General features: G+C 40.9%; 1 protein-coding gene across 1 annotated transcript in view; it reads right to left on the reverse strand.

Annotated features, from left to right (window-relative positions):
• Nucleotides 1-499: 499 nt before the first annotated feature.
• The window catches only part of tmem161b (transmembrane protein 161B), a 35,943-nt gene continuing 22,430 nt past the window's right edge, over nt 500-14,012 (reverse strand). Inside the window, exons 5-14 of the mRNA XM_074638229.1 lie at nt 12,856-12,936; nt 11,347-11,444; nt 11,052-11,208; nt 9,254-9,405; nt 9,079-9,139; nt 8,833-8,973; nt 7,212-7,325; nt 5,180-5,354; nt 3,684-3,780; nt 500-3,594 (exon numbers count right to left, since the gene is read on the reverse strand). Of these exons, the coding sequence (XP_074494330.1) occupies nt 3,299-3,594; nt 3,684-3,780; nt 5,180-5,354; nt 7,212-7,325; nt 8,833-8,973; nt 9,079-9,139; nt 9,254-9,405; nt 11,052-11,208; nt 11,347-11,444; nt 12,856-12,936 (1,372 nt within the window). The 3' untranslated portion in view covers nt 500-3,298. The remainder of the gene's footprint in view (nt 3,595-3,683; nt 3,781-5,179; nt 5,355-7,211; nt 7,326-8,832; nt 8,974-9,078; nt 9,140-9,253; nt 9,406-11,051; nt 11,209-11,346; nt 11,445-12,855; nt 12,937-14,012) is intronic.

The raw sequence follows: 14,012 nt of genomic DNA on the forward strand, positions 1-14,012 counted from the left end.
CTACTCCTGTTGGCATGATTTAGAGGAAATGAGAGAATGAGACAGAGACAACAAGAGAGAAACTACTTTACAACGAGTCTTTGGTGAAGCATCATTTTTGAAGTTGTTAGTAATTCTCTTGAATCGGCCAGAGGATCATCAAACTTCAATGCGAATACTGACTTGCTGTCATTTTGGTAATTTATACAATTCATCAAAGTGAATATGGATATATTAAATATCCAAACTGGGTTTCTCTGCAGCATTTAATGACTGACCGATAAAATCATCCGAGATTTCTACTTCTTAGGACTGTAAGCTGACCCAATTATGAGCTGCTCTTTCTACGAAAAAAAACTAAAAACGCTTATACTGTACATCCTTGCTTTGAATTTACCAGTATTTCACAACTATTACAAATACAGCTTTGTAAATGAACCAATCTCCGCGTTGTGATCCTGCTAAGGCCATCTATGAAGCCAGTAGAGCATAAAGATAAAATAAAAAAAAAAGGACATAGTAAAGAACATAATTTATTTAAGACAAAATCTAAAGCAGAAATAAATACATGAAAGAACAATGTGTGTAATTTACTTCGTGAACTCAACAATGATGAATAATAAACACTTTCAGTGGTAACAAACAGAAGAAACGCTGCCTCATCAGGCCACTGAATTCTGAAAGTATCCCTGCTACGGACCAGACCAGACCGTTAAAAAAAAATGGTTAATCTGTAACTGATTTGTCAAACACGTTTTCAAAAACTGATTTAAGCCATCGTGCACTCCCAATAACAAAATAAAATGTTTGCTGTTAAAATTAGAAATGTTTACAGGCCTCGGCATGTGTAATAAATACAAAAACAAAGATAAATCAATCAACAAAAATAGTCATTAGGACAAATTAGATTTAGTTTGAAAGGTAGATTTAACAGTTTGTAGTAGACGATTAAAGAGTTCAGGAAGTGCAGGAGGGTGGGTGGGGGGGGGGGGTGGTGGGGATTAAATCAACTCACCATACAAATCATCTTCATGAAAACAATCTAGAAATTAGGCAGGATTGATACATTCATTATGTGCATATTCCCCATCATTTAAAACAGACAAAACGGAAGCTAAGACTTTCGACATCAGGAGCTAAAAAAAATGTGATATGGTGCTGCTGGATTTTGTAAAATTCTGTACAAAACTCATAGAGCTGCAATTCATAAATTACACCTCTATGATGAAATCATGACAAAATGAAAACACCAGAGAACCACAAGACTGTGTAATCTGTGATTAATCTGGCGTCACGTACCCTACATTCCTGAATAGACTGGACAATCATATTGGCCTTTTTTGACTGCTTGTGCGCACATTTACCCACCGAAGAATTACAGTAGGCAAACACTGTAAATACCGTTACGTCTTGTTGTGAACCAGGGCTTGCGATTTCCCTCTTTGTTAAGATGGATCTACAGAAAAACAGAAGGCCGCAGAGTTGTAGTCCAGTTATAGTTTCAAACACTAGCAGACACCAAAATCTATAGCCATTGGGGACAGGGGAACACTCACTTGGCACCATTTTTAAAAATCAAAACTTTTACAAATTCACACTTTGATCCATTAGAAAAAGAACAAAAAAAACAATTGTTCTCAAATAAGTTTAAAAAGCAAATGGAGGGGTTAAAAGTAAAAAAAAAAGAAAAAGGAAAGCCGAACATGAAGGCGGTAGCTCATCAACAGTAGTTGACATCATCTCCTCTTGATCACAATGCCCTTTCAGCTGACCTACAGCAGAGATCCTAGACATGCAGACAGACACACAGACACATATCTCGACTGAGCCCCTCAGTGCTGTCCTCCCTTTAAATCATCTCTGCTGCTCCAAAAAAGAGCTTACAATTCTCTCCTAGCTTCTAAAATGGCTCAGTTAAAACCAGGGAGGTTACGACTCAGATTAAACATTTAAATACATCAGCTTCAAGTCAATGAGATGTCTCCCCCACGAGTTTAACATCTCCTCTTCCCCTCCTCTGCAGGTACAGCTCTTCATCGGTTGTCCACTCTCTGACCCTGTTTAGCTGACAGACATTCTGGGAATATCACACAGGCTGCCCCTCCCTCCTCCTCTTCCTCTTCCTCCTCCTCCTCCTCCTCCTCCTCCTCCTCTTGGTCCTTGCTGCAATATTTTAAGACTATTTCAGACACTTTTGTGGTCCGTGGCAATGGAATTTAGACATTTGAGTATAACAGGCTATTTTGTTTGAACACACATATTTTTTAACTTTTGATCAAAAGACAAACACGGGGCACAAAGTATGGCAGTTATCAGTCTCCCCAAAACTTACAAAAACATAAAAAAATATGGTGATTTTAGGCTAATATGAAGTCACACATTAGCCTCCATGAACATCTCCAGATTCAATGATATTCTGTGACCTAAATGTAGCTTCTTTACAATGTCTCACTGTGGGAAATCAGCCCCTTCATGGGCTGTGATTCATACTGGAATATACATGGTTGCATGACTTAATGTTACAGTAAGTACCAACCAATACAACTTTAACCTAACAGCATGTACCCGGTCATGCCGAGTAACTCCAGAGGTGTTTCCTGAATAAGTCTGTGATGTAATGTATTGCCAATACTAGTTGAAAGAAGCCTTAGTGACCACTGGATAAAGAAGGGATTCCAATATAACAGTCTGAAATCGGACTCCTGCTGACACGCGTGAAGCTGTAAGAGGCTGCATTTAGAGTAAAAGACATCATGATTCTGAAGATGTTGATGAATTAAACTCATTACATGAGATCAATTGAAAATTATAACAACATGAATAAAACTCTGGAGCTGAAGAGAACTGCCACACCACATTTCAACACGTAAAATTAATTAGAATCAGCATCTGAGATACATTATTTTACCTCATATTATAAAATTTTCACACAGCAAACTGGACCAATTTATCATTACTATGCCAATACACCACTGACACATATTAATATTCTTCTAACTCACACTTTTAGTCTGTCTGTTATTAAGGTTAAAAAATCTTGCTCTCCAAATAATAATAAAAAACAAAAAGGTAGTGGTCGTTGAAGTAAAAACAATGACAAGAGTTCACAGAGTCATCTGTGGAGGAAGCACTGGAAGTTTGAACCAGGAGCTCTGATGATATGGTCAGTCATTGTTGTGAGGTGGTCAGAGAGGAGGGAGGAGTTGTGGAGCAGAGTCATCAACAGGCCTCTGTTGCCTCAACTCGGTCCTTTCTGATCGGGCCCGACACACGGGAGCCCTGTGGGGGGGGTCTGGCTGCCACTGCTGGGTTGGGGATGCTATGCCGCCATGAGATACTGGTGGTAGAAGAGGCCAAAGAGGGATGTGGAGAAGAGGCAGGCAGCAATCCACCAAGTAAAGAAGGAGAACAGGCCGCGGAAGAGCAAGGGGCTGAAGACAGTCCGCAGGCCTCCCAGGGCCACTGACAGCTGGGCTACTGATGCCCGGGCTCCCGTTTCTACCACTGAAGCTGGTGTTGGGGCTGCTATAGGTGCCGCCCCCATCACAGAGTCAGAGTTCATTTCATAGATGCAAGGCAGGTCTTCTTCAGGATAAACCCACCAGGAGTGTCCACCTGTAATAAATAAGACAAAGGGGTTGAATTTATGGGAAGGCAAAGAGTTATTGTAAACTGGAAAATCCTCGAGCATGTGCATGACTCACCTAAGGTTTTTAGCAGCAAAGTTGTATGCAGCAGCATCACCAGTGGTGCCACATACTGTAGTGCGATTACACACAAGTAGTAAAAAACACGTGCAACCTGGAAGAAGAAGAAGAATTCTATTATGATGGGATTTTACATAAACTGTGCATCGTGCAAGAGTTGAGGTTTAACACCGAACACATAGCTGCTTTTTGTTTCTCCTCAAACATCATCTAAGGCCAATATCAGTTTGAATAATGTTGTATCTTAAGGCATTTTTAAAATGACAGAAACTTTTCCAGGCATTTGCTTTCACAATCAGTCTGTTATAGACCATAACTCTTTCACTAAATCTAGAAATTAAATTCAACTAAAAACAGACTCCTGACAGCCTACCTGTATTTCCAACGCCATATATTCTAATTTGGACATTAAGTAAGGGATAATGCTCGATGAGGTCCATTATCAGAAATCAATGGATGAAGTGGAGGCCAGAACTGTCCTCTGTGAAAAAAGTCCATTAATTCCTGATTATGGACACTTTGAAGGGCATTATCCCGCTTATACCATGGTCACTTTATGGTCACTAATAAATTTATATTTTCATGCATTTTGTGAAAAACTCTAGATTTTGATCGCAATCTACTCACTCCCATTTCCCTGGTAATCCTGAGGGTTTGCAAATACCTGGAAAAATCCCTACCATCCCATAAGGTTCTTATGCAATGGAAACATTCACTGCTCAAGTAAATAGGACGGAGCTTAGTTACGACTTGGCAACAGGAGATATTTCTAGTCTGCTCAGCTCATAGAAGCCTTTGGCTCAGCTGTGAGCCAGAAAGCTAATGTTATGCCAGCAAGATTCAACGTCAATAACGTTACGTACGGTTGATTAACAGTGAATATAATTTGACAGTATGTTTAACAACAAGACTAGCTAGCTATCCAGCCATGTCATTGTCCAAAAATCAATAAAGAGTTTCACAAACACCTGATCTATGTGTACTGTCAGAATCGAGTATTCACCCAGACCACGGTATAATGTGATAATATCTGACTCTGTGCACATATGATCAAGAATATGAGTTGTAAGATAGGATAGGTTGGTCTGCACCAGACTAAACTGTCAGTACTTTGTTTTGGGGAGGGCTTTTAAAAGGGAATGATAAGAGGAGCCGATGTGTTTGGCCACAACTGATAATGTATCCAATTTCCAAAATGCACCACAGGTGGGCTGCATGCCTCCTGCATAATGCATGTCCTGTGGACGGACGACTGAGTTTTGTGCTCTGTTCCTTAATTCACAAGACAAGGCACCTAAATGCGTCTATATTTGCTTTTAATAAAGGGAAATTGGCTTACTCAGCGGTTACTATGGATCATAACACTGCTCTGCCTCTTAATCCCTTCCAACAGTATGTCATGTGTTAAATGGGATGTCATTTTGTATTTCTAAATTGATGCAGGATTGCAGAGGGGCATAATAAAGGACTATTATATCTATTATCTTATTCACCATCTTCTGCAGGTCAACGGTACTTATCCGTCCCGCCTCCTTCTTCATCTGGTCCACACCCTTCTGGGCCAGGTTGAGGTAGGCTTGCAAATGATGTCTCATCATAGCCAGCCGGAGCATACACATCAGTATGATGGCCCATAACCGCAATGTATCATACGTATCCTCAGTCATCCTGGTATTAATAGAAAGACAAGAGAAGACACATGATGAAGGGATGACAGCTTTTCTTGCCCTGCAAACTCAAAACATCATGTATCTGCTCCATCATTTGGATATTAGGCAGAGACAATGAGAAGGAAAGATGGTAAAAGCAAAGGACTCGTAAACAACTCAGAGAAGAAAGTGAAAGGAGGGTGAAACTGAGAGTTGAAAAGGTGAAAAGGGGGTATTGCAACATGAAATCGGCCTTTATCACGTTTGACCTTGATGTTATCACCATTAGCAGCAGAAGAAAAAAAAAAAGTTGACACATGACAGAATTCAAACTCGCAACAAATGAAAGAGGTTATCTCAGAATGACTAGCCAGCTAACAAATGACAGCAGCTAGAGATACAATAAAGAGTTTTCCCCGAGGTACGACTACATTTGTTTACAGTCTAATTTGAACCCAAGTAGACAATGTGTGTATTGTCACTTCATCTACAAGCTGAATACATCCCTTATCTCATTGAACCGTTGTAAATTCCATTTTCGTAACCGCTGTTGCATTGTTTACATCCATTTTCCAGCACAAAAGCCACCAATTACTTTTATTTTCACAGCTCGCCAATGTTGTCCCGTCCCTCGTTTGAATGGCAGGTAATTAGCTCGCTAGATATCAAGGGAGTCCAACTGGCTTGCCTACCAAGTACAGATCAATCAACAGGCACACCTTCAGCAAGTGTGCAAGAAATGTTTAGGCAATCTCATACATGAGCTACAAAGCATTTTAACCACTGAGCTCATTATCCATGCTCAATTATTACAACTATTACTAAATAATATGATTGTAAACTTTGGAATACAAGTTTACAAATACAGTGGAAACCGCTTATAGTGATCACGTCTGTCCGGGTTAAATTGATCCATATAAGCAGATGATTATTATAACCAAATCTTTGTTGGGCATAATTTCTTATGCAGATTAGAATCTAATTACCATTTGAATATTTATTACATGAAAGTGATGAAATTGACCGCGTCACTATTTACTGGCTCGCTGCCAATTCTTCTGCCTTTTCCCTCATCGGGGCTCCTCGTTCTCTCACCCGGTATAGCGGCATGGAGGGAAATGGGCACCGGTGTGCATGTGTGCAGCAGAGCCGGTTGAGGATTGGCAAAGTTTAACTATGGGGGCATTATGTGACCAGGCATTATCAATCCACTTGATGAGGGCAGCTTCAACCACAGGTGTTTCTCTGTGCACATTCGTTTTTTATTCAGAGAAAATGACTTTTTGCCATTATGATATCAATGTGCACGCAGCACAGGTATCCAGGTATCCAGCCGGAAAGCAGACGATCCACGAGGTAAAGTATCACGGGAATAAAGTAAAAAACAAAAATTCAATTAACATTAGTCTAACTTAGTTTTAAAATGTTTTTCCATTTGTTGTCATGTATGAAAAGACCCAAAATGAACACTGTAAGCGGATTACTTGATAACTATAAGCTTATTATTTACACTTCGTTTGTATAGGAATGATTCTTTCCCAAGCTTTTTGATCCATATAAGCAGTTAATCACTATAACCATGATCACTATAAGCGGTTTCCACTGTAGTTAGTTACAAATAACTCAACAACAAAAAGGTTAAATCTCTTCTTAATAAATTATTTTGCTGTTGAGCTCACCGACTTTAGCTACGTGTATACACAATAATTTGTCTAATTTATCTAGTCACAGCACGCAGAACATATTATATTCAGAAGTAGGAGAAAACAATTGTTTCGTGTACAAGTGACATGCCAGAATGGCGACAGAACTTGCAGTGTCGTGTACATCCGGATCAGACATTTAAAGGATTGTTGGAACCAGATTAATTACTTACAAAGGCACACTCTCCTTTTCCAGAGTGGGGTTCATTATGTAGTCCTTGGTAAGCGGCTTCACCCACAGCAGGACCATGATAAGAGGGGACAGGAAGTTGATATGCAGCAGAGTCCTATAGAAAAAAGGGAGGTGAAGGACAAGATGTCCAGGTAAACAAATAATAATGCTAACACACAACTTGTCTTCCATTACAGAAAGTGTCCCAGAAGACCTCTGATAATTACACTTGCTGAGAATCATCATCAATGACTCCCATGTATTTGAGGAAAAAACATAACTAGCTAACTGAAATCTTCGCTTTCTAATCTCAATTTGAAGTTGTCATAATGAGAAATGAAGTCCATGATATCAACGCAACTTTCCATGAGAAGGGGTGAGAAGATAACCAAGGCACAGATTTTGAAGGGCTTGGAGATAATCCCTGCTAGTGACAGCGTCGGAGGATGTAAGCTTGTGACAGTTAAGAGGGAGGAATGGAAGAGGAGACCATTTTGGAGAGTCTGCTATGCCAAAGTGGATTATCTAGAAGCAACATGCTCCCTGCTCCTGCACCCCCCCATCATGGTCATAGACATGCCACCCAGTGAGTTCTGAAATAGAAATCTGCCCCAACGGAGGAAGTCTTCATCTGACTCGCAGGGTGCTCTCTCGTATCTGACACACTCCGAATAGTAGGAGACAAGTGCAACTGCACTATATTTGGTACTCCGAGATAGGACAGTTTGGTGCTTGAGCACAGTTTGTGGCCAATTTGAGCACATTGTGTATTGATTAAATTTAGAAACCAAAGACACAGCAGGCTATCCTAAAGCTTTTTCTATTACGATCAGAGACGTGTGTTTTCCAATGAACAATTCATTCATTTGCGTGAGAAATGAAAGTTATATGCCTACACCTAGAAGACCACTGAAAAAGAGTGAAGATAAACATTTGGACCGCACACTGAAGGCTGAGTCTTGAAATAGGGCGACTAAAGTAAGAAATAAAGCACATTACAAATGTTTCCTGATCAGGTACTGTTCTTAAAGGTGCTCTATACGACATCCAGAGCATTAATATAGCATCAAACAGCTATTTGCAATATAAAGATATACTGTAGTAATGTCTACCTGAGCAGAGATGAAGTCGCTCTCCCTCTGTGTGTGTCGTAATTCGAGCTTCTCCTTGCTTTGTTGACAGCCAGACCGGCCGCGCGTGCCTTTTAGTGCATGCACGCGTGCCCCACTGGCTAGCTCACGGCCACCGCTCTGCACTGCGCTCATGTGGCGGTTACTGCTGATAACGGAGTCCTGACCAACAGCGCCGTTGTGCAAGAGTAGCGCCCACCCTCTGGTCCCTCCCCTCTAGGTTAACACTGATAGCTCTGTCAGCACTGTAGCTGTTTTCATTGTAAGCTCTGTTAGCATCATTAGCTACAGGCCACTGGCTCAGACGTCACCATGTTGAGAGCCATGCGGAGGCAATAGAAATGCTCCCAATCTCACATTTAGCACCTTTAAAAAGGTCACATTTCAACAAAGATTCTGCCGTTTACATCCTTATTATTAAGGATAAGGAAGACATCAAATGTATTCAATGAAAAAATACATGAGTGAAGACAATTACTGTAGTGGACTCACTGTGTAAATTTGCCTGTGGTCAGATTGAGCGCATCGAGGTGCATCTGGGCCAATCGTAGACCAGGGAAAGTTAGAAACGCTCCAATCAGGGAGCAAAGCAGGGCCAGGATCAGCTTGAAGGTGAGTTTAGATATGGGACCCCTGTAAAAGAGAAAACATAGGTGAGATACCACTGTAGTTTCATGAGTCATAAAGAATTCATGAAGGCAAAAATGATGACTATGAGAATACTGATTTTGTACTTACTGGGAGTCTAAGCCCTGATGCTCCAGAAAATGTAGAGCACTGTCGGAGAAGTTTGCAAAACCTAAAAAAAAATGAAGAAATGTTAGAGAGACTCGCTCACTGAGTGCCAAAAGCAACAACATTTGGTTGTTACCAACAGGGTCATTTGTGAGAAAAAGCATAGTGGAGCACCCACCTGTCTCCAGACCAAACTCCAGGTAGTTTTCAGTGACAATGAGAATGGCCATGGCTTTGACAAAAAAGAAGAAAGCAAAAGTGATGCAGAGTGAGCGCTCCCCTCCTTCCTCCAGCTTGAAGTAGTGGGCCGTTAGAGAGAAAAGGGTCTTACTGTGTGGACAGAGTCAAGGAAAAACATCTCCAGATGCCCACCGGCATACAAAGCAAATCCCATGCAGATAGATTTTCAATGCCTTTTTACAGGTTCAAGGGGAAACAGAAATATGTCTCCGCAATCAACCAATACAAAACATTTAGAACACAGTAGCAGTCGGCTATTCACCGCACAAAATGTGTTTCATCTTTACACAAGTACACAGTTTGTGCATTCTTACGGGCCCTGTGCAAACCGTCAACCCCGTAATGCCACACAAACCCTGCTCCCCGGCAGGTGTGGGTACAGAATGTGAGGGTACTTTGGAACAAATGTGTGCCACTGAGGATGTAATAGTATTTTTCTCTGCCCCCGTCAACCTTGATCAGAAAGCTGTAAGGACAGAGCACGTTTCTAAAGCAAACTCTAGATTGCCACAGAGATGAAAGTCTCAGTTTCTGCAACATTTCAGGTGACAGGATGCCAATTTTTCACTCCCTTTTATTCCATCTTAAGAATGGTATTCAATCTAGTGGAGTCTTATTTTTCTCCCCCCCTTCCCCTTCTTTTCAGTACAGTGAAGAGAAGACAGCTGTATAAACACTCACAAGACAAGTTCAAGCCAGCATGAGGTTGAAAAGAGGTGTTTGAGCCATCGTGTGGTGGGCTACAATTAATATACCACAGAGTTTGCCTGTCAACATTGGCCAAAGGTGAGTATACCGAGTCACATTTATACATTTCGGGAAACAAGGTACCATTAGATGCAGATATGTGAAGAGAGTGCTGCTCCAGGGTTATCAGTGAAGGTTAAGGCGGTAGAGATGACAAGAGTCTTAAACATATCATCAGAGCTGAAACAGGAAAACTGAAATCAAGTGTCCCCCCATTAACACTTATATTGAGCCAACTTATTCCCTCATCTTCATAGTGCCATTTCATCTGTTCCCCCAGTCTGTCCTTTTCCTCCCCCCAAGCATATCAGTCTGTTGGGCTGTGAAAATTGGGCCTCCAATCTCCGACGTAGGCAGGAAATGACACACCATCTGACCGCGGTGAGCCGGGCCCGACCGGGAGCACTGGAAAGATTGATCCCTGTGGTTGGTGGCAAGGCTAATGCATATCATTTAACCATCATTCAGCGTAGCAAAATAGCAGGTAGCTGCGGAGGATAAAGGTGCTTGCAGTCAAGCCAGTAGGAGCTCGAGCAGTCACTTTACAGTCTCCTTCTGCCACTGCTGCATCCGCGCAATCAAGCTGGAATGATTTGCTCTCTTATAGACAAAGAGATGTTAACCTATGACACATCTCTCTCTCTCTCTATATATATATATATATATATATATATATATATATATATATATATATATATATATATATATATATATATATATATATGACGGTGGTGAAGAGTGCAAAGTGAAAATAATGATAATGTGAGAGTGCAGAGGAGAGTCCATAGAAAAATATATTTGTTCTGCTGAAACCTCAAATGTGGCCAACCAAGCTACATAATGTACAGCAGAAATATGTTACCAATTTAAAGAAGAGTTTACACCAAAACTGTGATGAGATTTAACAACAACATCATCAGTCGTTGTTAAATCTCATCACATCAAAAAAAGGATAACCAAGATGTAAAGAGTAACTGATGAAAGGATACAGAACAAATGCGAGTACTAGCAGGCTCCAGACCACGCTGATGTTCATCTCTCCCGAGGGCTGAGCCACACTGTAGTAGAGTTCTGTTATCAGATAGACCACAGTTGCCGCTACTGTGAAATCCACCAGCCACTGGAACTCTGGGAAGTAGTGCAACGCTGGGGGGGCACAGAGAGTAGAATTTAATCTAAATATTCAATAACAAAACGTACAAAATATGCAAACATTAAGAGTGTGTGATTGAAAAGTTACAACCAAAGTGTGTTTGTTAGACATTTATTTCCTCAGATATGTACCTAATGTGTCGACTTCTGCAATGTATTTTGTCTCCAGCTGTAAATCTATGTCCTTGGGAACCGTTAGCGGCTTATTGTCTATGTGACCGTTGTACTTCCTAGGGCAAAGAGGAGAGAAGCAAAACAACAACTAGGGTTAGGATAACACAAACAAGCAACTCCAAAATGCAAGCAAACTGAATTTTATCAATTTTAATGTTATTTTATCCTACAAAGAAATACAAACTGTAAAATACATAATTACGCTGAAAAAATATGTTCTAGTAGACGTTTTTGTTTAGGTTTTTGTCTCACCCTACTTTTTATACAATTGAAAAGAGGGAGCCGATCCACATATTTCTGTACTCAATGCAGCTCTGGCATCCAATGTTAATAGTTGGCAGAGGTCTAGTTACTTTTATTACTGGACTCTTCCATGATCAAGGGGGGCAATACATAGGCAGCAGCGCTAAATCGCTAACAGCAGGCGAATGGAGAGCTGTTCTTTAGGCTTGAAGAGCTGTCTGGTGGGCCTCCTCAGTTCTGGTCTTTTGTTTGTTCAGCCCTGTGTGTGCGCTGAGTTCACAGGACAATACCACTGTAAGACTCTAGGGCCAAACATGCCCCGGACAGATTTCATCTGTGAGGCACCTGACAGGAAAAAAAAGGGGCTCAGCTTCACCCCTGACTGAGGGAGTCAGGCGGTTGACAAAGGGAACGGAGCTGCATGGCACGAGCTGGCAAAAGGACAGTGGTCCATCTTTTTCTTCAAGGGATTACTGAACATGTGGTGCTAGAGAGCCTTGACCTGCCTCACACAGGGTCAGAGAAAGGACTGCGCTACAAAACCGCCTTAAGTTAGAAGCTGGACACTGCGAGGAACAGCGAGGATTAACTTTCAGTGGCGACTGCAATTTAAAATTCACATTTAAAAAAGGGAGGGTACAAAAGGAAATGGCACTTAATTCACGTGTTCAACATATGGTTCAACTTCCACCTGCAGCCCTAAAAAAATCTAATAGTTTTTTTTTGGAATTGCAAAGTAGTCTTGATGGAAACTCATCTTCCAGAAACAAAGCTTGACATCTGACCACTTTGAAGACATAATACTCTTTGGAAAACTTTGATTTCAGAGAAGATGCAATCCCTTTAAAGTGTCATCCCCTAAAATAGCCTAATAGTAATGGCTCCAAAAAACAGAACCAACTTTTCCCTCACATCCACTAGACAGGGCCACTTCTAAGCCCAGTTTGCTCTGAGCCTCAATGCAGAGGCATAAAGGAACAAAACAACAAAAACAGACTTCTGTCTCCTTACTTCAAACAGGCCTTAAATGAGCCACATAAACACATCAGCTTCATCTGTTTGCCGACATGCCTGTGGTCTCCATCCATCTCCAATGTCTGCTTCTCATCTTTTCTTTTCCTCTCTGATGAAAGGGGTGCCTTTCGTACCTCCTCTTGCCACTGCATTTCCCCAACCCCCCAAACAATAGCCCTTCTTCATGCCGGCCCCCCCCTTCCAACCTACCTGTCTTTCTTCTTCTGTCCTTTTTGTTTCCCAGCTAAGCTCCTCAACTCATCTTCCGTAGGGTGCTGATACCACCGCAGACTGTGAACAAAGAAAAAGGAGAGAGATGTGGAATCAGGCTCAGACATGGAGAGAAGGAAAGCGTGAAAAGAGGACACAATAAAACAGATATTTAGGAGGAAAAAAAAATACGTAAGCTAGTTTTGTCCTACTATGCAATTATTAGAACATACAATGTACAATGTCTGAAGTAAGGAAATAGTAGATAAAGTGATTTGAACTTAAACAAGAGACATATTATATAATCACTTGGGGAATTCACTTACTTAAATTGCCTTTACATCACACCTTAAAGCAATAATATAAAAAATGCCACTGAAAAATGCCTTTAAAAGCAGTGATATTAAGTCTTTATTCTATGAACATCACATGACCCAAAGCCTAAATTTGTAACAGCTTTATGATTAACTCCAACAACACATACACACAGAGACATTTCTCAGAGCTTTACTTTATATCAGCGACTCTGATACACATCTCAACAGCACTTGTGAGAAGCTTTACAACAGCAAGGTTATGTGGCTTGAAATAGGAGCTAATTTAACAGCATCCATTTGAACATTTCAGGGACAGAGACTTCCTTAACTTTGTTTAGAAACCCTCTTGTCAGAGCATATTGAGAGGCACTCTGTGTGGTAGAGGGGGATAGAAGGAGCACAGCTTGTTTTTTCCCCTTGTACATTTATTTATTATGGAAAATTTAATTACAAAATATTCTGGAGGGACACTCTGGGCCGTCTGCTTAGGGCAAAAGTTTTTCAAAAAAATATATTTCAACAGTGCCCTGAAAAAGAAAAAGTTAATTAATTATTAAACGTGTTCCCAGAAGTTGTTTACTGAAAAGCATATGTGGCACTAATTAGAGGAAACGAGGCGGGCACTTTTATTTTTATGCACCATCCTCTCGGGGTCATCCCAAATATTTTGATGCCCTTTGGTCTTTCCAGTGTGATTTAATGATTCTTTTTCTTCTTCTATCCAAACCCCCTTTTTCAAACTCTGCCATCTGAGTAAACATTTTGATCCCCATTGTTCTGGACTCTTTCTGAAATAAACTTCTCACACGGCGAGGAAACTGAAGAAATGAAACTGTAGCA

This window comes from Sebastes fasciatus, chromosome 6 (assembly GCF_043250625.1).
Source record: "Sebastes fasciatus isolate fSebFas1 chromosome 6, fSebFas1.pri, whole genome shotgun sequence".
NCBI lineage: Eukaryota > Metazoa > Chordata > Actinopteri > Perciformes > Sebastidae > Sebastes > Sebastes fasciatus.